Source organism: Scyliorhinus canicula, chromosome 21 (assembly GCF_902713615.1).
Source record: "Scyliorhinus canicula chromosome 21, sScyCan1.1, whole genome shotgun sequence".
Lineage (NCBI taxonomy): Eukaryota > Metazoa > Chordata > Chondrichthyes > Carcharhiniformes > Scyliorhinidae > Scyliorhinus > Scyliorhinus canicula.
Window position 1 is genome coordinate 39,806,743 of NC_052166.1, and position 25,990 is coordinate 39,832,732.

Here is a 25,990-nt window from a genome sequence, read left to right on the forward strand (position 1 = left end):
GGTGTAAGATAGGGTGCTTTCGGGGACGTGCGTCGGGGAAGGGAAGATCTCGGCTATTTACCAACTGATGCAGGAGGAGGAGGCCTCAGTGGATGAGCTCAAAGCGAAATGTGAGGAAGAGCTAGGGGAAGAGATTGAGGATGGGACGTGGTCGGATGCCCTGGAGAGGGTGAATTCTTCCTCCTCTTGCGCACGGCTCAGCCTAATCAGCTGAAGGTGCTGCATAGGGCTCACATGACGGGGCAAGGATGAGCCGGTTTTTCGGAGGGGAAGACAGGTGTGGGAGGAGTTCGGGTAGCCCGGCAAACCACACCCATATGCCGGGCAGCACGGTGGCCTAGTGGTTAGCACAACCGCCTCACGGCGCTGAGGTCCCAGGTTCGATCCCAGCTCTGGGTCACTGTCCGTGTGGAGTTTGCACGTTCTCCCCGTGTCTACGTGGGTTTCGCCCCCACAACCCAAAAATGTGCAGAGTAGGTGGATTGGCCGCGCTAAATTGCCCCTTAATTGGAAAAAATAATTGGCTAATCTAAATTTATAAAAAAAACCACACTCATATGTTTTGGGCATGTCCGGCTCTGGAGGGGTTTTGGAAGGGGGTGGCGGGGATTTTGTCGGAAGTGGTTGGGTCTAGGGTCAGGCCGGGCTGGGGGCTCGCGATCTTTGGGGTAGCTTCGAAGCCGGAAGTGCAGGAGGCGAGAGAGGCCGGCATTCTGGCCTTTGCGTCTCTAGTAGCCTGGCGCAGGATTCTGTTACAGTGGAGGGATACGCGGCCCTCGAGCTCGGAGACCTGGGTCAACGACATGGTTGGGTTCATCAAGTTGGAGAGGATGAAATTTGCCCTGAGGGGGTCGGTACAGGGGTTCTTTCGGCGGTGGCAGCCTTTTCTCGATTTCCTGGCCAAGGGGTAGAGAGTGGTCGGTCTCTGCAGCAACCGGGGCGGGCGGGGTTTGGTGATGGTTGGGGGGGGGGGGGGGGCGGTGTTTTTGCGGCGGTGGGTTTGTTATGTTATTTTCTTCTTTCTTGTATTGCTATTTGTTATTATTTATTTTGGGGGGGAGTGTTCTTTTCTTGTTTTGTTTTGGCGTGGAAACGCTCCTTGTTTGTTTTAAATTGCGGGGAGAAAATTTGTTATTATTGTTATTAAAAAACTTGAATAAAAATTATTTTTTTTAAAAAAGGATAATACAAAGGATATATGCTAATACATTAGCATTTTTCCAATCCACTGAATCCTTTCCCACATTCAGGGAAGTTTGGAATATTATAACCAATGGATCCAATATCTCCACTGCCACTTCCCGTAAGACCCTAGCATGTAGGCCATCAGGCCCTGGGGACCTGTCTGCCCTCAATCCCAACAGTTTGTTTAATACTTTTTCCCTATTGATGATGATTGTTCGCAGTTCCTCCCTTTCTAATACCTCTGCATTACCTGTTACAATTGGGATGGTACTGGCGTCCTCCACCGTGAAAACTGAGGCAAAATATTAATTTAGCATCTCTGCCATTTCTGTGTTCCTCACTATTAACTCCCCACTCTGAGCTTCCAAGGAACCAACATTCACTTTAGCTACTTTCTTCCCTTTCAGATACTTATAGAAGCTTTTGCTATCGTTTTGTGTATTTTTTTTCATAATTTACCTTTTCTCCTTTTTTACTATTTTAGTAGCCTTTTGTTGCTCTTTCAAAGTTTCCCAATCTTCCAGCATGACACTGGCCTTTGTAATATGGTATGCCTTCATTTTTGACTTACTTTTATCTTTAACGTCCTTGCTGAGTCATGGATTTTTTTACCCACTTACAACCTCTCTTCCTCTCTGAAATATATTTTAATTGAGAGGAAATATATTTTAATTGAGAGGAAATTGAATTAAACAACTGCCACTGCACTTCGGCTTCAAACTGAATTTGAAATTCTAGCATGCTATTATCACTCTTCCCTCAAGGATCCGTAACTATGAGGTCATTAACTAATCCCTCCTCGTTACACAGTACCAAATCCAGAATAGCCTGCTCCATGGTTGGTTCCAAAGCACATTGCATCAAGAAACAATCTCTTATTTCTACCAGACTGATTCCACGTCTTGATCTTCAGTGCGCCTCTCACTACAGCACTGATCCCTTCCTTTACTAGCAAAGCTACACCACCTCCTTTTTCCTTCTATTAATCCTTCCAAAATACTGAGTACACTTGGATATTCAACTCCCAGACCTGGTCTCCTTGTAACCATGTCTCAGTAATCGCCACCAAATCATACACCTTTGTCTCTATTTGCACTGTTAACTCACTAAATTTGTTCTCAATGTTTTATGTATTCAGACACAAAGCCTATTGTTCTAATATCACATTTCCCTATTTTATGATTCCTTGGTGCAATATGACATTCACACGTGCTGTCCTTTCCTTTCATTTTCTGGTAACAGCCCGCCTCATCACTAATCTGCATTCCTACCTTCTCCTTTAGAGTTGAATTCTCTGATTTTCCATGCAACGGAACCCTCCGCCCACTTTATAATTTAACAGAATTGGAAACCAATAAGTGTAGTTGGGAACCCATAGATTACTCCCAAAAGGAACTTCTTTCCTTTGTTATTTCTTATTTCTACCCAGAGTGATATCCTCAACTTGTTTTTTTTAAAGGAAAACCCTACTTGAACAACCTCATTGAATTCTTTGAAGAGATAACAGGGAGATATGAGGTAAAAGTAAGATGAAATGTATCGAGATTTAAGGCACTACAGAATAGACTAATGAATACAGTCAGAACATGCAGGGCAATGTTTCCTTTAATTTTCAGTTGTTGGGCTTGGCCCTTTAAATTTCTTCTATTATTTTAAATCCCTTTTTCTGTATTGCTATGCACATGCATTATTTATCACAGAAAAAATACCTTCCGTGCTGCCACATGCGCGCAGAGTCAGGGAAAAGTAACAGGATGAAAGGGTGGCTATCTGAAAGATAGAAAGCAGAAAGTAGTTGAAAAAGGTAACTATTCAGAGTGGTGGAAAGTGGTAAATGGGTCCCGTATGGATCACTGCTGCGGCGCCTGTTCACAATTTATATTAATGATTAACATGTTGGAATCAAAAACAGAGGACCATGTTGGAATTGGGAATGGGGGTGGACAGGCCTGAAAATACTGGCACCTGTTGGCATGCCACTTTCCCGACTGCAATACATGCCTTGGCCTTTTGGCCAAGGTGGGTTCAGAGTCCAGTAGGGCTGCACACGCTTATGAGGACAGCACAGTGGTTAGCACAGTTGATTCATAGTTCCACGGACCAGGGTTCGATTCCTAGCTTGGGTCACTGTCTGTGAGGAGTCTGCACGTTCTCCCCGTGTCTGCGTGGGTTTCCACCGGGTGCTCCGGTTTCCTCCCACAGTCCAAAGATGTGCAGGTTAGGTGGATTGGACACGCTAAATTGCCCTTCGTGTCCAAAAAAGGTTCGGTGGGGTTACTGAGTTACAGGGATAGGGTGGAGGTATGCACTTAGGTAGGGTGCTCTTTCCAAGGGCCGGTGCAGACTCGATGGGCCAAATGGTCTCCTTCTGTACTGTAAATTCTATGAAATCTATGAGGCATGCGACCAATTAGGCTGGTTAAGAGCCTTGTTAAGGGTTGCAATGGGTGGCTGACTGGAATTTTCCATTTAGTCTCCAGTTTCCTGACTTGATGAGGAGCTGTTCAACTGCCAAGAGGTGGGCATCTAGCAGCAGGCTGGAATGCCAGCACTCCTACAGACGTATAGGCCCACCGTATCAGGCCAAACGCCGCCTTACAAAGGAATTCACTGCCACAAACCCACCCCATTTTGGTGACCTAGCTTCTCAGTTTTTTACTGAATTTTCAGTGGGAAGAGGACACCTTCATGTCAAAACACCCTCTCAATTACTTACCATTTATTGCAGCTGCCTGGCCCTCAAAACTGGAAGGCCCCTGATTGGCCCTTCAGCTTCAAGACCTCGCCAGTCATCCTTAATTGGACAGGGAACCTGTTCCCATGCCAATTAAGGGGTAACTTAGTCAAATTTCCAAAGAGTGACTGTATCCCCCCAGGAATAGGTTCACGACTTGTAGACAAAACCGCCTCCTATTTACCAACCTCTAAGTGAAAATTCGGTCCACAATTTCTAAATTTACAGATGACCGCCAAATTGGGAGGGATTGTCAACACTACAGCAAATTATAAAAATTCTAAAACTTGTAGAATGGGTATACACTTGATATGTGAATTTGCGCATGGTAAGTATTACATTTTGTTGAGCAAAATAAGGAAGTAATACGTTACTGGGAAGATAAGATTATAAACAGGGTAGGAGATCTGTGAGTACGTTAATCAGTAAGTGCTGTGACGCAGGTCACAGGGATATTTCCACATGCATGTTTCCCAGAGGCAACTGCCCAGATGAATCAGTAAATGGCTCAAATCAAGTGATTTGGTGAGGTAGATGTCTGAAACACGTATTGTGCAGATTAGACCTTGTATGACCAGGTTTGAACCTAGAGGATTTGATTGGATAAGTAAAGTTCATTTTGGAGATGTAGGTGCCCTTAAGGATTGTTAAATGTCGATATGGATGTGCCAAAAAGGTGCAGAAACCCATTGGAGCTGTCAAAACTCATTAGTACTGTTAAAGGCCATCAAAATTGTCAAGAGATTTAACTGCTGGGCTTTAAAATAAAAACGTGTGGTGTTTAAAAATAATCAGTGCTTGCTGTTTCACCCCATGGTGAACATAAGCCATGAGCTATTGTGTGTGCTGTGTGACTGATTTTACAACCTACCATTATCACAGTGGGGTGCCTGTTAAATGAACAATTTGCAGATCCAAGTGCTTGTAGAAAACATGTTTGTTTCCCTCAGAAATTAACCGCTTGAGTGAAATGAGTGTGGACAGCATGGTAGCACAGTGGGTAACACAGTGTTGCTTCACAACTCCAGGGTCCCAGGTTCGATTCCTGGCTTGGGTCACTGTCTGTGCGGAGTCGGCACGTTCTCCCCGTGTCTGCGTGGGTTTCCTCCAGGTGCTCCGGTTTCCTCCCACAAGGCGCGAAAGACATGCTGTTAGGTAATTTGGACATTCTGAATTCTCCCTCTGTGTACCCGAACAGGTGCCGGAATGTGGCGACTTGGGGTTTTTCACAGTAACTTAAGTGCAGTGTTAATGTAAGCCTACTTGTGACAATAAAGATTTCTTTAGAAATATTTGTTTTCATAATATTAATAATCTTTATTAGTGTCACAAGTAGGCTCACATTAACACGGCAGAAAAGTTACTGTGAAAAGTCCCTAGTCACCACATTGTGGGTACTGTTCGGGTACACTGAGGGAGAATTCAGAATGGCCAATGCACCTAACAGCACGTCTTTCGGGACTTGTGGGAGGAAACCGGAGCACCCGGAGGATCATAGATTAATAGTAATTTCAATGTATTGAAAGGTACAGGGGCTGTAAAGGGCTGTGGTGGTGTGGGGGGGGGGGGGGGAGATCTAGATGGCTTAGGTTGATATAGAAGGTATGATGGGTTATGGAGGAGTTGGTTGGGAGTATGAAAGGGCATACGTTAGCATGGATGGTGCACAGGGGGTTTGTAATGGGAGAGGACTGGAGGGCTCTATTTAGTCTTATTCAACAAAACAAAGTGCCAGGGTACGGAGACAAGCCTTCCATTTGCAGCCTTCACACTTATTCTGGGATTGCCTGGCCCGACTCCAGGGAATCCTGGAACAAAAATTCCAAATTTCAGAGCACTTTCTTTTGGGTTTGCGGAACCACGAATTGACCTATCTCTGCGTTCCAGAACCGAGAATGAAAATTCAGATCTTAGATGAATGCAAGGAGCCTCAAGTGGAGCATAAATGGTTTGACCATTTGGCTTGTTTCTGTGCTGTATAATCTGTGTAATTGCTACTTTTCTATTATAGATTGCTGAAAAATAGGAAACATCTTCAACCAGCACAATATACCAATTTGGTACGTGATACACCCGAATGGGGACAGAGTCCCGTAGCACGAGATTAGCCGTGTGTTTCCCAAAGTTCAGAGCTATCTGACGCCCATCCAGGTGGATCGATGGCCTCAGTGGGGAACTCCCTAATGAGGCCACACTTAGCCCATTTTCTGCACTGAGGAGCTCTCACGAACGGATCTCCTCGGGCGAAATTCTCCCCCCCCCACGACGGGTGGGAGAATAGCGGGAGGGCCTTCCCGACTTTTTTGACGCCCTCCCGCTATTCTCCCCCCCCCCCGCCGAAATCCCGACACGAATCGCTGCCGCCGTTTTTTTACGGCCGGCAGCGATTCACAGCTGTTAGAAGGGCCGAAGTCCCAGCCCTTTACGACCTTTTTACGAACGGCAAACACACCTGGTCCTGCCATTCGTAAAAACGTCGTGACCACCTGGAAAAAAATAACCATGGCACCGATTGGCACGGCAGTACCACGGCCGTGCCAAGGGTGCCATGGGCCCGCGATCGGTGCCCACCGATCGCGGGCAGCGGGCCCGATGCCCGCGCACTATTTGTCCTTCCGCCGCCCCGCAGTATCAATACGCGGGGCGGCTGAGGGGCAACCCGGACCGCGCATGCGCGGGTTTCGCGCAAAAACGCGATGACGTCACCCGCGCATGCGCGGGTGGAGTCTTCCCACCTACGCATGCGCGGCTGACGTCATATGACGCGTCAGCCGGCGCTAAGTCCGACAAGCGGGCTTAACGATTTTCGTTAAGCCCGACTTGTCGGGGCCTCCGACGTCGGGCTGCTAGCCCCGACGGGGGACCAGAATCGGTCCCCCGTCGGGAAGGGGCGCGATGCCGTAAAACCCGCCCGGGTTTTACGGCAGTTTGACGATTTCTCCCGTTTTGGGAGAATTTCGCCCCTCATGTCTCGAGCACCCAATGCGACCCCCAAATCCCCCCCCTCCCAAGCCGCAACTTACTATAAGGGGATCCCCACACCCACGTAGGTCACCCCCCCTGCCCAATCACCACTGTGCATAAAATATCAGCTTGGCACCTTGGCAGTGTCACCCTGGCAGTGCCACCTGGGCAACTTGGCAGTGTCAGACAGGTACCCAGGTGGCACTGGCAAGGTGCCCGGGTGGCACCAGCAGAGCCAGGTTAACACCTTTCCCAGAGAACATGCACTTGGGGAGCCTCTAATACCCTGGGAGAACCCCACTAGTGCCGTTCCATCTGGTCCTCGTTTGTGGAGACCAGTACTGAACGGCACTTGCCTGAGGTCTCCAAAGCAAGGGGGTTAGAATTCACGCCTTGGCTAAATCTCAGGAACGCATATTACAGTGAGACTCGCTGTTTCATTCTATTGTGAAGATCTGCCAAAAAGTGATCCCGTCCACAATGGGCAGGATTCAGATTGCGACGGTCGGGAGATCACGTTCAATCTCACAAGGTGTGGATAGATTCTGGATGGGGGAATGTCCCGGTATCCACCGGCCGTGACGTGCTGACTTTCGGCTGCAGCGCGGACGGTAGATCCCACCCGTTTTGCACTTATTCACTCTTAATGCATGCCAGAACGTCCGATTGGGAAATTCAGCCCACATGTGATTTTCTATCTGTTTGCATGCAGGATAGCACACAGGGCTGAGCAATTTGCTGATATGCACTGCAAATTCAGAAACGGAAAATCTACCCAAACGTGCTCAGCCTCCCTCTCTCCCAAGCTCTCTCCGTTGCTCCCAGCCTCCCTCCCTCTCTCTCTCTGAGGCTCCATCTCTTTCTCACAGCTGCTCCCTTTCTCAGTCTGACAGTTTCTCTCTGTGGGGGGATTCATTGGCCGTATGTGCCCGAAAAGCAACGCGGGGCCTGGGAAGTCGGGGGGGGGGGTGGGGTTTCGGGAGATCAAGACGCCATTTACAAATGGCGTCTTGATCTCTCCCTGCATTGAGTAGTTCTGGCGAGCGGAGCTCCTCAGTGCTGGGAACGGGTCTAAGTGCAGCTTCAGCTTTTCATTCCCCACTGACTACCTGGATGGGCGTTAGATAGCGGGCTGTTTCTCAGCGCACCGAGTGCCTGGAACACCTGGCTAATTGCGCGCAGGCCATGGGATTCTGTCCCCATTCGGATTGATCGTGCTCTCTGTCTTTCTCCTGTCTTTCTGTCTCTCTTAGTCTCATTCTCAATTCAGGCAGGAATGTAAAAACCAGGAACTGCTGATGACAGGGTTTCCTGATGGTGCAAAATGTATTAAAGTGGGTCAGCAAGAGAAGCTGATCAGTAGGAACAAGGCTGTTATTCTTTTGATCTGGGCAGGTAATTTACAACGTTTTCCAATTTGTACATTAAGTAAGGAAGTGCTTACTTAAAGCAATTAATCTTTAAGATTAAATTGAACTCCACTTTTGCAGTATGTTTTGTAATATAGTACTCATATTATAAAATGCATAGCATCTGACTTAGCGAACAATGCCACTGGAAACCTGCTGGTTTTGTAAAAGAATTATAAATCAAGTGGAGGATTTGTGCAAGAGAGATATTTTTCATTTTTATAATGATTTCTTTTTTTAGAAACATTGGGCTATAAATTTGTCTTAGCAGTAGCACAAAATGGATAAAAGGAAATCGATATCCTGTTTTACATTCAGCCTGATTTTGCAGTCGATAGGAAAGAAAATTGGGTGGAGTACAAAATCGGCTGTCAAGTCACTGTTACCCACTTTACCACCCAATGTGAATTTATACCCTGTTGTTTCTTGGTAATACTCAACATATGCTTCAGCACCTGCTACTTTATGTTTGAGGTACGGGCAGGAAAATAAACTGTATTATAAATGGAAAAATCAATACTTCTGAATTATAGTGGCTGACAGCAATATCATTTATTCTGCAGCCTGCAGGCAAACATACTTCTGATGAAGCGAAGGCAGAGCCTCAAATGACCGCAGAGATGGTTAAAAGAGACAAACTGTAACTTGACAGAATTAGAATTTTCAGTTATTTTTTCGCACTGCATTTGTTACGAAGTAGAGCACAAGCAGAAAAAGGCCACTTGGTTTTTCTATACCAAGGGTTAACTTTATTTGCACTCTCCAGTACTATAGCACCACTAAAGAGCCATGACACAGAGGAAATTAAAAGCTGCATCAATGACTGGTAAGTTCAACTAGAGGTTAGACATATTGCAGATTGGGCTAACGTTAGGCCGGAAGATTCTATGTTGACTTGTTGGCCGCAATTCTCCGCTCCCCACGCCGGGGGGGAGAATCGCGGGAGGGCCGAGCGAATCACGCCACGCAGCCCTGGCACCCCCCGCGATTCTCCCACCCCCCCAAAATGGCGTGTTGCGTTTTGCAACACGCCGCTCGGAGAATCGCCGCTCGCCGTTTTTCCTGGCGACCGGCGATTCTCCGGCCCGGACGGGCCGAGCGGCCTGCCGAACCCGACCGGTTCACGCCAGCGGCAACCACATCTGGTTGCTGCCGGCGTGAACATCGCGCGACAGGTAAGTGTGGGGCCTGTGGGGGGCGGAGAGAGGATTGAGCACCACGGGCGTGCTCATCAGATGTCTGGCCGGCGATCGGTGCCCACCGATCGTCAGGCCGGCGTCTCTAAGAGACGCACTCTTTTCCCTCCGCCGCCCCGCAAGATCAAGCCGCCATGTCTTGCAGGCCATCGGAGGGGAAGACGGCAACCGCACATGCGCAGGTTGGAGCCGGCCAACATGCGCATGCGCGGCTGACATCAATTAGGCGCCGCCGGCTGCGTCATTCTCGGCACGCCGCATTGACGCAAGCGTCAAGGCTCGACGCCCGAGATTCGTGCAACACCACTCCTAGCCCCCGGGGGGTGGGGGGGGGGGGAGAATAGGGGGCGGGTAGCAGCCTCCGACGCCGGAGTGAAACACTCCGGGTTTCACTCCGGCGTCGGCTGTTTCTCTCCGTTTCGGAGAATTGCGCCCGTTGTATTTCAGATTTGTGGAATAATTTTCATGATTATTGTTAATCCAGCAAAATGTTTCGTGGAAGAGAGCAGTCCATTTTTCCATCACAGAGAGACTGCAGTGTTTTTAAAAAGTTATTCTTGACATATCTTAACCGTTTTCTTCCGTCCATAGATTTGTTCTATAAAGCTTATTTAAGGTTATTTATATTGAATAAATAATACGATAGAAACTCAATTGAAATCTGTATAATAAAGCAATTAAAATAAAAAATTACACCTATGGAACACGTGGTGGAATTATCTCCTTCCGCCAGTGCTGGGGTTAGGGACGGGCAGGGGTGAAGAATATGCCAATTTCTTGACGGTGTGAAATGATGCCAGAAACGTGCAGTCCCAACTGTCTTGGCGGGTGAACGACAGGAATTGTGCAGTCCCAGGGAGGTTTCTCACCCATGGCTCGAGTGAGCCTTGGCAAAGACCGATGCCTCCATGCACAGGCATGATTCAGGGGACATAGATCGAGCCTGAGTCCTTGCTAGAAGGATAAGGAAATGGGGTGGAGTGTGTACAGAGCCAATAACACAAGCAGCAACAAGAAAAACCCAGGAAACGTCCATAAAATGAAATGATTCATGTATTCACAAAGATGGCAAAACAACATTCGGGCCAGCAGTATGAATTTAATTACTAGTACTTCCAGGCGCTTCCCCAAAATCTGCAACCGAGGTGGAGACGGTCTGCATTATGCCTTCTTGTCGGTGCTGACTTTGGTGGGCGTTCTCTTGGGGCCGAGACCTGAGGTGGGGGGGTGCCAACCTTTCTTTGATCTCCTGCTCTGGGAGAGGTGTACCCTCAGCAGACAAAGAGGCTGGAGCTGATGGGATCGCTATCAGAGTGGACTTTTCAAAGTGGAAGTCTCAGTCGGCTTGATGATGCCCCTATCTTCAACTGCTCTGAAGGCATCAGGGATGCTCCGGCCTTCGTGCTAGTCAAGGCCATTCCCCAAAGCTACTTTGGCAGCCCCCTTGAGACCATCAAGCTCTAGCAGCCAGAAGAACAAGGCAGCAGAGGTATAGGATGAGCAGCATCTCCACCTACAAGTTGCTCTCTACTGCTCCCACCGCCCACATACCTTCAACATCCTCCCTCCCTTAAAAAAACAACAATTTGTTCGGCAATGATACTCATGGTAAGAAGTAAATGGTTTGGAAAAATGCTGAACGTTAATTTTCAGGCCTACTACTTTAATTTTGCAAGTGATTTCCTGTCAGTGACACCACCAATCTTACAGCTAGGCTACAGTGATGGTGTAAAGGATACTTTATTTCAGGAAGCAAAAATATTTTCTCATTATTTCACAGAAATCTTGTTTCCAGTGTTAGAAAACATCAGTGCAATTTTTCTTAAAATGACAATTTGACTAATTAATAGAACCTGTGTTCCAATTTAAATACAGCTAGGAAACAAAACAGTTTTCTAGTGATATATATTTATTGAGGTTGCTACACTATGTTTTACATAACCATCACTTCTGTATTATATCGATCGGCCAATCGATCTACTCTATTTCTTATGAGTTCATAATTCATTCCAGATGGGTGAAGACAAGTCTAGTTTTTGCTCCTCAAAATGGCAACCAAGATAGTATAATATGTAATGTTCTTGTTACATAATTAAAACAAATTTCTGTGTAGATTGCTATCTTTAGAAGTACGGCATAAGACAAATTGAAATTGATTTAGCATGTATTTCGATGCAGTATAATTGACCAAATCATCAAGTGCACCGTTGACTAGTTTTGATGCACAGATATGTCATGTGAACATTATACTTAGGCCTAGTTGCATTTTCTTATTGATAGTTGTTAGCTGCTTTTCTTACTATCCACCTATACTTTCAGTAGACATTTTTGAGGGGGGGGGGGGCGGTTTGCTGGCTATTCTTGCTAGTGGGATCTTCTGGTCCTGCCGACGGCCTCAGGTTACTCATTGGTGGGGGTGGATTAAATGGGAAATCCCATTGCCTGTGGTGGGACCAGAATGCCCCTTCCACCAGCCAACGGTGGGCTGCCTCTCACTACCGAGAAACACACCACAGGGGTTGCAGAAAAATCCCCCCACCATTGAATGTCATCTATCTCTTGATTATTCCATCACAAGAGTAGAGCCTGTTAATCATATCAGTTAACTAATGCAGCAGAGGCTCCATTCCGAAGGACAATGGGAGGACAATAATACTGTAGCCCTGATTCTCTGGCCTGTACTTCTCTCAACAAGATTCAAGCTGGCTATTGCAGGGGCATCATATTCATTAGTGCACAGAAGTCCAGTTTGAGTGCAATCTAATAGTGATTAATAATTCCTCAAGAAGACAGCCTCTGAATTTGGTGAAAAGTTGGATTTGATTTTGAGATAGACAGGGTGTGTCCTGGGATTGAGCAGAAATGAGAGCTATAGTATAACAGGAGTGCATTAATTCTGTGATTTAAATGTCAACTAGTACAAAGAACCAAGTATAAACTATACATGCAAAGTGAGAGAAACTGTGGAATGCTGCAGAAATGATTTGCATTGCTCTACCACAAGTGGTAACAGAAAATAACAAATTAGGTTTAGAGCGTGAGTGAAGCTTTTGTTAAGACAGTTGTCTTGATATTATTCATATTACTATTTTAATGTCTTCTGCTGTGAAGTTGAGAATTCTGCATAAAAGTAAAGTATTGAACTTCAAAACATAAACAAAAATGCTGGAAAACTCTCAGTAGATCAGAATGCACCTGTGGAGAGTGAAACGTGGGGCAGGATTCTCTGTTTGGGAGACTATGGGCTGGATCCTGTGATTTTGCGGCTAAGTACTGATGCCGGCATGGGAACAGTGGCGTTTTACGATGCCAAAATCGGCGCCAAATCCTTACCGATTCCGGGAGCGGTGACGGGCTAGCAGCGGCGCTGGGTAAACCTCCCGGGTCCCGTGCCGAAAACTGCCGGAGACTGACCAGTTCCATGGCCTCGCTTGCGCACCGCGATGAACTGCAGAGGTTGCATCGTACAACATGGCGCTGGCCACGTGCGGACCCTACCTGCCAGATAGTGCCCACCTGGACCCCCTTCGCCACCCCTGGATCACCCCATTGCGAAAGTTATTTCAATGTTGATCTACCAACTTCTATTTATGTCACTCCATTCATAATGAACATTTTTGTTTGTCAAATTTATAATATATAAATTTTTTAAAGGAAAATAGAAAATTATATTGTGTCAATATGCATCTTGATTTCTTGCTGTTCATTTACAGTAATGTATTTCCTTTATCTGCTAATGGGTAATGATGGTGCATGACATACACAAAAATGTCAGTATCTTGGGAACCTAATTTGCTGTCCTTGCTGTATTTGAAAGGAACCTTTATGGGGAAAAAGCTAACTGCATATTGTTATGCAAACTGCATTAGACATTTTATATCAGCCTGATTGCAGGATTTGAATAAAATTGTTTTAAATTTAATGTATTCTTAGAATGTAGAAGTTAAAGATTACCTTCCATGTTGTGATTCAAGTCACTTGCTTAGTATTTTAAAAACAAATACTTTGCTAATGGGCTTTAAGTCTAAAGATAACATTGTCCCATGCAAAGTCAAATAGTATTCCAAATACTCTAACCACTTTTGCTTCTGGACTACGGAGATTATTGTAGACATATGTTACATAGAACAGTACAGCCAGTACAGGCCCTTCGACCCACAATGTTGTGCCGACCATTTATCTTAATCTTACCTATACCCCTTCAATTTACTGCTATCCAAGTGCGTGTCCAAGAGTCGCTTAAATGTCCCTAATGACTCTGACTGCACCACCTCCGCAAGCAGGGCATTCCACGCACCCACCACTCTCTGTGTAAAGAACCTACCTCTGACATCTCCCCTATGGGCTTTTCACAGTAACTTCATTGCAGTGTTAACGTAAGCCTACTTGTGACAATAAAGGTTCTTTACTTTCCTCCAATCACCTTAAAATTATGCCCCTTCGCGACAGCCATTTCCACCCTGAGGAAAATTCTCTGGCTATCCACTCTATCCATGCTTCTCATCACCTTGTACATCTCTATCAAGTCAGCTCTCTTCCTTCTTCGCTCCAGTGAGAAAAGCTAGCTTCTTCATAAGACATGCCCTCCAGTCCAGGCAGCATCTTGGTAAATCTCCTCTGCACCCTCTCCAAAGCATCCACATCCTTCCTATAATGAGGCGACCAGAACTGGACACAATATTCCAAGTGTGGTCCAACCAGGGTTTTATAAAGTTGCAGCAAAACCTTGCGGCTCTTAAACTCAATCCCCCTGTTAATGAAAGCCAACACGCCATACGCCTTCTTAACAACCTTATCAACCTAGGTGGCAACTTTGAGGGATCTATGAACGTGGACCCCAAGATCCCTCTGTTCCCCGTCGCATAGTATAATTGTTGGAAGAGTAGAGAAATTTTGGAAAGTATCTAATCATGAAGGCCACCAAGCTATATTGAAGCTTGCTGCCTAACCAGTAAATCTGTTGCGGGGTAGTAGGGAACAGATTGATCAAGATTTGAATCATAAAGCATTAATCTTTGAAGAAAGGTTTGAAGACAAATTTCAAAAACTCTATTGAGCTTAAGTCCATATTGATTGTTTTTGCTAAGATTGCTATGTGTATTTATGTGAGAGAGATTAATGTTCAGGAGGGAGACTAGGATAATAGGAGTTAGATGCGGACAAATAATGTATATTAATGTAATGTTACAGCAATTTTGGAAGGAAAAAGACAATTTAATTTTCAAGCTATCTAATTACTTCATCTGTGTTTTGTTGACAAATAGAAAAGACCAAGGCTAATAATGGCTTCCACCTATGAGACCGAGGTTTTAATTTCTAACACCTATTAGACAGAGGGAGAGACAAAAAATACCAATTGAGAGAAAGGAAGACATGCATTTCTTCCTTAGTTTAATTTGGTTTCTTTTTAAATAAAAGCTTGTTACATTTTTACAGCAAACAAGGGGTCAAAAGAAGGCAAACTGGTTGAGGCTGAAGGGGCTGCTGACCTTTTTAGATTAGGAAGGTGCAGTAACATCCATCGTTCTAGTGTAACATAACTTATTTTTAATTTTTCAACCTTTAATTAGTTGATTCTGATGGTGAGTTTTCATAATGCTTGTTAATGTTGGTCCACAAGTTACTCTACGGGACACCTGTGTATAAGTGCATATTCTTTCTGCAATGTTATCAAAGGTGTAACCTGTTTGAGATAAATTGGTAAACACCTCAGTTTAACTAACTGAGATTGCAGATGCAGGCTCTGAATGCTTATATAGGAGTGGCCCAATGCATAATCTCAGAGCCCTTGTTATTATAATGAGTTGAAAAATCCATTGCTATGAATACAAGGATTTATACTATTATGTCCATAAAATGGAATAGTAATGATTGATATTAATTGCATTTTATTTAGTGAAGATTGAACCATACAGCACTTCATTATTTGTATTTCACTTCTTATGTTTTTGTTGGAAAGCAATTCCTTTTGGGACCCAAATAACAGTCAGGACTAATATTAGAGTAATCGGGTACAGAAAGATGCAAAAAATGCCTTGGGAGTGATTTTGTTTTCTCGATAGCTCCTAGTGTAGCATATTGACATGCGCATTGATAAACGACCGGAGGTCTGACAGACTCCAGAAGCATTGCCTTGGTGCTGATTACTGGATGTGTGTAGGTATGCTACTGCTTATCTCCTCCCTTCAGTGCGTGTTATATTTATCCATATGCTTGTAAGAGAGTAGTGGGTTATTAATTTTTCACAACAGAAAACGGCTTACTGCATTGCCACAGGGCACCTTGTGAAGTACAACATTCTTGTTCCAGCATGTTTTCATTTCAAGAATAGCTCACACAGCTATGCCTTTCCTGATGCTTGTTCCGAAGGTACATATTATTATGTTTCCACGACTTTTAAACAATAGAAGTGAGCATATAGTCTATTAATTATTAGTTGGTTGATAAATTTCATTCCGTGTTATCAATGGACTGTTGTGTATTTCTATGTCTAAATTTGAAATTGCAGTGAGCTTTGAGCTGCTGCTTGTTATTTAATTCCCTGTTGTCTTTGTACGTACAAGTTTTCTGTTTGCAAGTAGTGTTATGTCCTTAAACTGCAATCAGAATCTTAATAGGTTAAGAGATCGGTTGTTAGAGTTTCCACTCTGTCGTTCAGCTCAGCCTAATTTGCATATGCACTCAAATTCATGTTTACTGTTTGGATACAAGTAAATTTAACTACAGACTTTCATTGACAGGTCTTTCTGCTTGTCAAAAAGATTGGTTTAGTTTCAAAGTTCACCTCCAATATTGGAGCACTTTGCTTTCCATCCACAAAGTTCTTAGATAGCAGCCTTCAAAGTTATTGGAAATGGTCTTTGGTGGTTCTTTTGTTGGATCACAATCAGGAAACACAATTTTTCTATATAACTGGTGGGATTCGAATAGATTCTTTTTGATGGAATTAGATTGTTGACTAAACGTGGTGGAAGGTAACAAATTTGAGATTAACACAAAAATTCAGTTCTTAGAAAACATTATTAGTTCCTCCAATAGCAAGTATTTACTGATGAGTAAGAATAATTTGTTGTTGTCTCTATAACAATCCTTTTCAGTTATTTTTATAGAACATATCATATGTTTCGTCAATTTATATTTTTCCAGAAATGCATGAGATATACCATTATGCACTCAAGTAGTTTTAGCAATTGCATTTATATATTTATTGGCATCATTCAACAAAAATATGCTGAAATATTGATCAGATGGTTCAAGTCCTACTTCAATCACGGCCTCTGTTAACCTAATGGGGGAGCTAAACCTTTTCAGCTGAATTGCAGTATATAATATATATATTAACGTATTGGAGCAGTTTAACAACATGCACGACATTGAGAAGATGAAAAATGTTTTATATTAAGTACAAAGATAAAATTATGGTGATATAGTAGGTTTTAACCTGTGTGAATGTTTCATGAGCTGGAGCTTTTACTTCAGATTATATTGGAATAATTTTTTAAGAATATTTATAATTGTGACAAAAAATAGAATTTACCAATTACATACAAATAAAATAAACTAGTAGAGTATATGATAGATATGATTGCCCTGCTACCAACAATGGGACCAGCCACATGGTGTGAGAGATAAATCTTTAATTTGAATAACATTAACTATTTACATGATTTTGATTTTGGATTTTACTGTTCTACCCTTCTGTTTCCAATTCTGGAACTCTGTGACTTGAACATTGAATGCGGAATGTGCTATAAATAGTTTTCTGATAATATGGCTCATCATATAATATGCTTTTGAGTTATGAGAAGTACATACTTGCGGAGTCTGCACATCCTCCCCGTGTGTGCGTGGGTTTCCTCCGGGTGCTCCGGTTTCCTCCCACAGTCCAAAGATGTGCAGGTTAGGTGGATTGGCCATGATAAATTGCCCTTAGTGTCCAAAATTGCCCTTAGTGTTGGGTGGGGTTACTGGGTTATGGGGATGGGTGGAGGTGTTGACCTTGGGTAGGATGCTCTTTCCAAGAGCCGGTGCAGACTCGATGGGCCGAATGGCCTCCTTCTGCACCGTAAATTCTATGTAATTCTATGATACCAATTTGGCAAGAAATGTACTTGAAATAGGACTTCTTTGTCATCAAATTAAATTGGAGTCGTTTATTGGAACTGGTACTTTTTCTACAGTGATTTTGTATTGCTAAGCCTTGCTTCTGTACTTTGTTGCTGTAGTTAACCTAGAATCTAGATCATGCATTTATTTAAAAGTAACACATTTTTTGCCACTTTAATCATATAGTTTACTTAAACTTGTGCTACTCATTAAGTTGAGGTTTCAGATAGAGTTCTGATTAATCCTGCAAATGTACAAAGGTCATTGAAGTGCCATGGGCAGGAACAAAAAAAATCAATGAGTTGCTGGCCTCTAGAATACTATAGGGTACAAAGCCCTGATTCAGACCACAGCTGGAGTACCATGAGCAGCTTTGGACACCCCGCCTCAGAAATAAAATATTGGTCCTGGAAAGAATACAGCTTTACCAGAATGACTGCAAGGATTAAATTACAAGGTGTGATTACACAAACGAGGGTTAATTTCCTAGAATTTAGAAGATTGAGTGATTGAATCTAACTTTTCAAGTAATCGAGGAGAACTGATTGGATACCTAAAGAGGACGTTTCAACTGGTTGAAGAGTCTAGGACCAGGTGACATCATCCAAAAATTAGAGCCAGCCTTTCGGGATTAAGGTCAGGAGACATTACTATATGCAAAGCTTGGTAGACATTTGGCGCTCTTTGAAAATGACTGTTGATGCTGCCTCAATTCTTAATTTCAAATCTGAAATTGATAGATTTCTAATCACCAGGGATACTAAAAGAGACAAAAATTGGAATATGGACTCAGCTCCCCTGCCAGCTCCCCGCGAACAAGGGAGAGCAGCACTTAAACTGAGCCTACAGCAAAAACCCCACACATCTTGCAGCCAGGCCATCGAGGAGACCAGCACAATGATTCACAGATGCCAATCTAGCTAGATTGTTGGACGCTGTCGAGATCAGACGGGATGCCCTGTTCTTTCTCGGGGCTCGGAGGGTCAGCCACAGGGCAGCCAGTGCCACCCTGGAGGAAGTGGCAGCTTGGTGAGCTTCTCCAGGTGGACCGGCACCCAGTGTCTTAAAAAGATCAACGACCTGGTGGTGCATTGGTTAGCACTGCTGCCCCATGGCGCTGAGGACCCAGGCTCGATCCTGATCTCGGGTCACTGTCCATGTGGAGTTTGCACATTCTCCCCATGTCTGCGTGGGTTTCAGCCTCACAACCCAAAAGATGTACAGGATAGGTGGATTGGGCATACTAAATTGCCCCTTAATTAGAAAAAAAAGATCAATAACCTCCACTGGGCCGCATAGGTTGGGTGGGTCGTCACCATGGCACCACCCCGCCCACAAGCACGTGTCTGGCACCATCCAGCCTCCTAGGCCCACCCATGTCTAGCTGTGCTGCCCATGCCCTCCCCCCCCTTACGACGAACGATGCATGTGGCTCATGATGCCCCCTCTGTGTCCCCACAGGAAAAGTTGGTCCACAACAGGTGGGAGAGGGCTGTCTGTCACCTGTTCGATTATGAGGTATGTGAGACATACAACATCAAAACATACCAACCTAAACAAGCCCCCATTATACAAGTACCATTTCCCCCTTATATAATAGCCATCAAACAAGTTCCAAACACGTGACAGCGCATCAGCTATCACATCCTTTCTGGGAATATGTTCAATTTTCACATTGAACTTTTGCAAAAAAAAACTCCAACAAACTCTTGATTAATAAAGGGATCAGCGTTCATGGGGAGAAGGCAGGAGAATGGGGATGAGAAACATATCCGCCATGATGGAATGGCGGGGCAGAATCGATGGGCCGAATGGCCTTATTCTGCTCCTGCGTCTTACGATCTATGGAAAGACCAGGGAAGCATGTATACCTTGGGTCATCACTGCCTCCCCCTCTGGCTCCTTCCATGACCTGATGGACGGCCAGGTCCTCAGGGTGTGGAGCCGGGACCTGCACCTGGCAGCCCTCGAGCCTCTGTTGACACTGCTGCCACTGCTTTCTCTGGTGTCCAGCCACCTGGTCCGCCCGCAGCACCATGAGGGGAGCCTCCGCGAGGTCCAATATATCATCCAACCCATGCGAGGAATTGGAGAAGGTGTCAGACTGACAACCAACAGTGTCTTCCACCCCGGGACTCTACATTTCCCCCATTGCCCCCCCCCTCCCCCCTCCCCCCCAGCCCATTCCGCCAACATGCCCTGCCTATGCAACCCTGGTTGCAGTGGAAGGCCCTGGTCACCGGATCCCACACCCTGTACCCAGACACTCGCGATGGTTCCCTCACCGGTGCATATAACCACCCTCTGGTTGCGGAACTGTCCCCGGTGCTGTGGCTCAGCCCCTGAGTGTTTAGATGTTGGCCACTGCGTCCGTGGTGTTGCCTCCCGCAGTATTCAGGCACAGTGTCCAGGTATCACGGTCTAATTGGGATGCTGGCCAATATCTCTCACATGCTACATGGCACGTCTACCCACGGGAATCCACTTGGAAGCTATGAAGCTACGATTGCCAATTCCCTATTAACAATGGCCTTCAGCCGCATGGCCAGAGGCCTCCACGGTCAGTCGTAGTTATGGGTGGTCATAGGGCAGACAGGCAGGGGCTGGGGTTGACTGGTAATGGATACAGACGATCCAGGGGGTGTCATGGCAGAGCCACGGGCGTTGAAGCACCCACACACACACCCTCCCCCCCCCTCACCGATTGCGGCCCACCCCAGCTGAGGCTAGACCCCCCCCCGGGAGCACCCCACTGAGCACTAGGCAGCAACCCCAGTGCCCCAGGCTCATTCCCTAGGAATTAAGATGGCTACTCGCCTCCTTTAGAGAGCCATTCCACCAGCTACAAAAATGTGTAGTAATTGTCACCTGCGTGACCACTTGTTGGGGAGGTGGTTAGATAGTGGGTCGCTCCCGTTAATTGTATGGAGATTGGCCTTAAGTGGTGATTATTGGTTTCGATTATTGGTTTCTCGGCATGCTACGGTGGGAACCAGATTTCGCCAACTAGAGAAGGCCTGTAAGATCGCAATCTGATTGGTACCGGCGCGGTTCTCGATTTTGGCCTCTCCCGTGATCTAACGGCCACGTCACACTCTCGCTCAAACGCAACACGGCTATTAAATCATGCTCTAAATATTCGATGGTACGCAACTGATAGTGTTTATGTTATCTTACTCGTAATTCAGGGTTCAAATCCCACCACAGCAATTGTGAATTTCAAATTCAAATTTGCATTAAAAAACCCCACAGCAGTAAAGTTGACCATGAAATCCTGGATTGTTGCCAATGCCCAGCTGGCTCATTCATGTACATTAGGGAAGGAAACTGGCCATCCTTACCTGGTGTGGCCTACATATAACTGCAGATCTACAGCAAAGTGATTGGCTCTCAACAGCTGCTTTCTGAAATGGCCGAGCAAGCCATTCCGCTGTACCAAAACCACAATGAAAATCTATCATTCTAACAGCCTGCAGTGGTTGAAGAAAATGGCTTGCTAGCACCTTCTCGAAAGCGTTCAGAGTTGATTCGTAAATGTTCACTTGGCCAGACATATTCATATCCTATGAATAAATAATTTTTAAAAAGGACAGTTGGGCACTTGCAGGCAATTGTGCACTTACAGGCAGTCAATATTTTTAGTTCAGTGTTTGCAATGAATAATGCTTTCATTTTCATGCCTGATGCTGCTCCAGGGTGTGGAACTATGGGAGGATATTCTGCATGCTATGGGAGGATATTCTCACAATTGTTTTACAGGATTAAGAATTGTCATCAACAGCAACAGTAGAGCAGCAAAAGCGCGGTGTAGACCATACAGTTTTTGCCACAATAGTCACTTGACGAAATATTGAAATGTTATGTACATGCGCAGCTGAAATTATGAAGTTCCCTATTGCATATTTAGTTTTTATGGAGTAACATTGCAGAAGTTGGAAGGGTTGAATCTCACCCCAGACAGTCCCAACAGGTGAAAACCACCACTCAGGTTCGGAATTCTGGTTTACATCCAGTGAAATATTTTTGTCCGATTGCTGTGGGTGCCCGTAAAACCTTCCAGGCTAACATAAAGAGTTTTGGCCACGTAATAAACATTCACGGCACAAAATATCAATTCGTTACTTCACATTACCCACTCAGGGAAGAGTGTGTAGGCACAAATATTTGAGTTGCTAATTTTTGTTTGAGTCTCAATCAGGTTTTTTTGATCCCCTGGGTAATTTTCTACGCCATTATGCATGTGCAGGAGCATACATTTTCCTGTATAGACAGTGTGCGAATTTCTCCACCTCACGCCGCCAGCAGTGGAGTTACTGATGAGGCGGAGAATCCAGCAGTTGTGAAGAAAACGGGATTGCTGCCGGGTGCCAATCTGTTTCCCATGCTCCAGGCCCTTGCTGGCATCGGGATCAAGGTTCATGCCCACACCAGCAGGAAGTTGCACATCTGTCATTAAGACCCATTTGCATCCACTTAGCAGGCTGGGCACCATATACTCCTGCCCGCGTGATTCCCCAGTCCTCTGGGCCGGGAATCATGTGGGCGAGAATAACACCTGGCCCTGACATGGTGGGCCTTGTGATGGGCAAAGGAGGGAATTGTCCCCAAAGTCCATCCAAGGGCCATCGTCCCCCCCCCCCCCCGACAATGCATCCTGTCCAGCTCACTACCAACCAGATTCCCCCACCGCCTCCACTAGAGACCCTCTAAATAAAGATAACCCCCCCTCCAGAGGCCCTTGAAATAAAGAATGCCCCCGACGAGAACCTCCATGAAACCTCTAAATAAGGAGGCCTCCTCCCAGAGAACCCCTAAATCAGGCCCACCCCCAGAGTCTCCCTAAATCAGGAACGTTCCCTCGAGATCCCCAATAACGAGAACCCCACAGACCAACCAGCAAAATGACCTTTGTCAGGGTGGGAGATGATGGGGTGGAATTCTCCATTGCTCGATGCCAATATCGTAATCGGCGATCAGGCGGAAAAACCCTTCCGATACCCAAATCAGGGGTGGCAATGGTTTGACGCTGATTTTCTATTCTCCACCCCCTTCAAAATAGCATCATCGTATCACGCGCTGTATGCCGTTGGAATGGCCTCCCACAATGCTCTGCCCCCAATGGAGCGAGTTCCCGACCACATGGGGGATGTGTGGTCTCAGTGGTCGGGAACCCGGCGTGGCGGTTGCGAACTGCCACAGTTGGCCAGGTGCCGTGCTGCTGGCCGGGGGGGGGGGGGATTTGTGCGAGGGCTGGGGAGCCAGTATTTGGCAGTCCGGTCCGTGCACGGCCAGAGCCGTGTTGTACAGCACGACTGCTGCAGGTTGTCGCCGTGCGCGGCCACGGACCCGGCAATTCTCCAGCCGATTTTGTCGTGGGAGCTGGGAGTTTTACCCGGCGCGGCTGCTAGTACCTCACAGGTCCTAGGATCGGTGAGTGTTCTCCGATGATTTTGGCGTCACAAAACGTCACAGTTCCCATGCCGATGTTGACACTTAGCCACAAAATCGGAGAATCCAGCCCATAGTCTAACAGAAAATTTAGCCCAGTATTTTAATTCTGGCTATATTATGTGTCTTTTCAGACTGGATTTGTTTCTGAAGTTGATCTTGATTCCTCATTATCCATCTCGGTACTTATGCAGTAAGCCTGCCTTCTATAAAATCAAATTGACTAATGAGTCAAATTGCATTTGGTTGGCTTCTCTCGCTTGTTAAGTAATGGGAAAGAGGCATTAGACAGAAATAAATCAAAGCTGGATATGGAACCTTTCCTCATCATTTTAGTTAAGTGCACCAAATAGTGACACATTGGGCACAAAACTATACTCATAGTGACACAATCTAATAGCCTCTCAGGTTGTGCTCACAAATTAAATTTCCCTGTCGTATTCTATGACTTACGGTAAAATGTTAATTATTTACTTTTTCATTATTGTGTGTATGCAACTGATATTGCTGAGTTGATTCCTAACTCCTTCAATAAGATCAACCTCAGTTAAGATGATTAGTTTGTGATAGATTCACAGGTTTCCTCTAAATGGTGGCATTTCATTGAACACATTGGATTCTCCAGTCCCCCAGCTGTGTGTTCCTTGGCGGCGCACCCTTTGCTGGTGGCAGGATTCTCTACTGCCGCTTGTCAGTGGGATTTCTCATTGAAGCCACCCCACACTGCCGGGAAACCCTGCAAGCTGGTGTGCACTGCCATCAGGAACACAGAATCCAAATGGCTGGAGAATTTTGGCCATGCTGTTACAAACACATTCAATTATGCTTAAATGATCATTGTGCCTCAAAGTCTGGAGAGCACTTTCTATTGTCTAGACTGCCAATCCTAGGAGTTTCAAAGCTTAATGGTGCCAACCATGAGCCTTCTGGTGTTGACTTATTTGTGGGGACATTAACAACATGGGTTGGAATTGCATGTTTCCCGAGGGGGTGGTTGGGCAGGAGCCATAAAATTGAACATAATGCTATGGGCACCATTCTTGTCATCTTCTTGGCTACTCCAATTTTGCGCATAGCAGGAGAGGCAACAGGATAGCACACCCACCCTTAGGCCAACTGAGGCCCTTAATTGACCAATTAGTGACTACCTAAGGGCTTCTTCCTGCCCCGCTGCAATTTTTCCTGTAGTAGACAGAAGAGGCAGCTCAGTTTAAAGCCCACCACATTCCACTCCTCATGCTGTTGGCAGGAAAGGGGAGTATCTCCTTAACAAGCCCCTTGGGTCCACCCCTCGGGCCTGCCCCCCTGTTTCCTCTCACCGCCCCCATTAGCCCCAACCCACCTCACTCTCCTCACCAGGTCGCCTAGACTGAACCTTCTGAGAACAGCCGGTGCAGACTCGATGGGCCGAATGGCCTCCTTCTGCACTGTAAATTCTATGACATTCTAATCCCTAATTTACCTCTCCAATCAGCTCCAATGGGAATCTGTTACGTCCTGCTTGCCGATCTCAGTAAATACATTGCAACGGAAAGCAAGATACCACACTTACTTATTTTTAAGCCCAGTGACTTGTATCATGTTAAACATCAAGACCCACAAACAGTAGACAATTCTGCTGTGTTGTCCCAGGTGTCTGGTAGCTAGGACACAGAGTACACCTTGCTTTTCTTTGAAAAATTGCCTGAGGACTTTTAGAATCCACATGAAGCACAGCCCATTGGGTCACATCAACATATTGGGGGAAAATTGCCAGGCACCAAACAGTTTCCAACACTCTTAGGCCCTCCCAGCAGACATAATCTTGTTCACGGCATTGCTGGGTGTGAACCAGATTAGTATATTAAAATTCCATTTAAATATGCAGAATCGGCTTTAAACTGAATTCTTCGGCTCCTGCAATTCACCCACCCGCCGGGTCAGCAGGAAGCCAACGTGAATCACTACCGGTCTCCACAACAGAGAGCGGACATGATGATCACGCCGAGGTGGGGAGGGGGGGGGGGGGTGGCTTGGAGGCCCTTGTAGCAGCTGGGTAGCCAGGTAAATGGCAGGGCCGGGTGCCAGGGTGGCATGTTGGCACTGTCAGGTTAGCATTGCCAAGGTGCCAGGTAGGCGGTAGCAGAGTGTGGGGCCTGAAGGTGGCAGGGCCTATATGGAGACCCATTAGAAGGGTCCCAATGTCAGTGATTCTTAAGGATGAAGGTGGGGGAGGGGTGTTGATTGATATGGGCAAGGAAGAGAACTGGGGTCCGGTCACCCTGATGTCAGCATGGTCCGGGGGGGGGGGGGGGGGGGGGGGGGGGGTGATCCGAGCATTCATTGGTGGGAAGAGTGATCAAGGATTGAGGTGTTCCCCTTATCTGCGGGGGGGGGGGGGTTGTGATGTCCAATGGGGGTGACGGGTGGTAAGTGGGCCTGTATTTGAACGTTGAGATCGGGGAGCATCACGGTGCAAATCACCCCAACCTCAAAAAAAAGTCTAGAATTATTCATTTCGCAAATTTCTTTAAAGACATCAAGTTAAGTTGGAAACTTCAGAAATGGATAAATCCAATAATTTGATTGGATGTTTATTTTTGTTAATCTGTTCAGCACCCATGAAATGCCTACCATAAATTGATTGCAATATATCAGTCACCTGAATATCACCTTTTAAAACTTGTCCTAATATAATTAAGCACAAAAATCAAAACATCTCATGCAATTAAAAGAAGGAAATGAAATAAATTTTACTTTGAACAATGTTCTGCCTTAGTGTACTGTATATGAGTCCACTGAGTACTTTGTTCATGTTAATGAAGTTGCAGCAGACCAGCACTATATTTGCCAAGGACTTAAACTGTTAAATTTAAAATTTCAAACATGGCCATTCTATCTGCGACAATTTTTTGCCTTCTCTTGAATTTCAATTAATTTTGAAACAATGCATTTAATCACAGATTTTA

At 45.6% G+C, this 25,990-nt stretch overlaps 1 protein-coding gene across 6 annotated transcripts in view; it reads left to right on the forward strand.

Moving 5' to 3' along the window:
• rgs3a (regulator of G protein signaling 3a) overlaps positions 1-25,990 on the forward strand; it is a 325,379-nt gene that overhangs the window by 250,785 nt on the left and 48,604 nt on the right. The window contains exon 1 of one of the 6 annotated variants that reach the window (XM_038781679.1): positions 15,816-15,857. The exons of the other annotated variants lie outside the window; for them this stretch is intronic. Within the exon in view, the coding sequence (XP_038637607.1) occupies positions 15,831-15,857 (27 nt within the window). The 5' untranslated portion in view covers positions 15,816-15,830. Of the gene's footprint in view, positions 1-15,815; positions 15,858-25,990 lie in introns of those variants that run through there. 6 annotated transcript variants of the gene reach the window in all.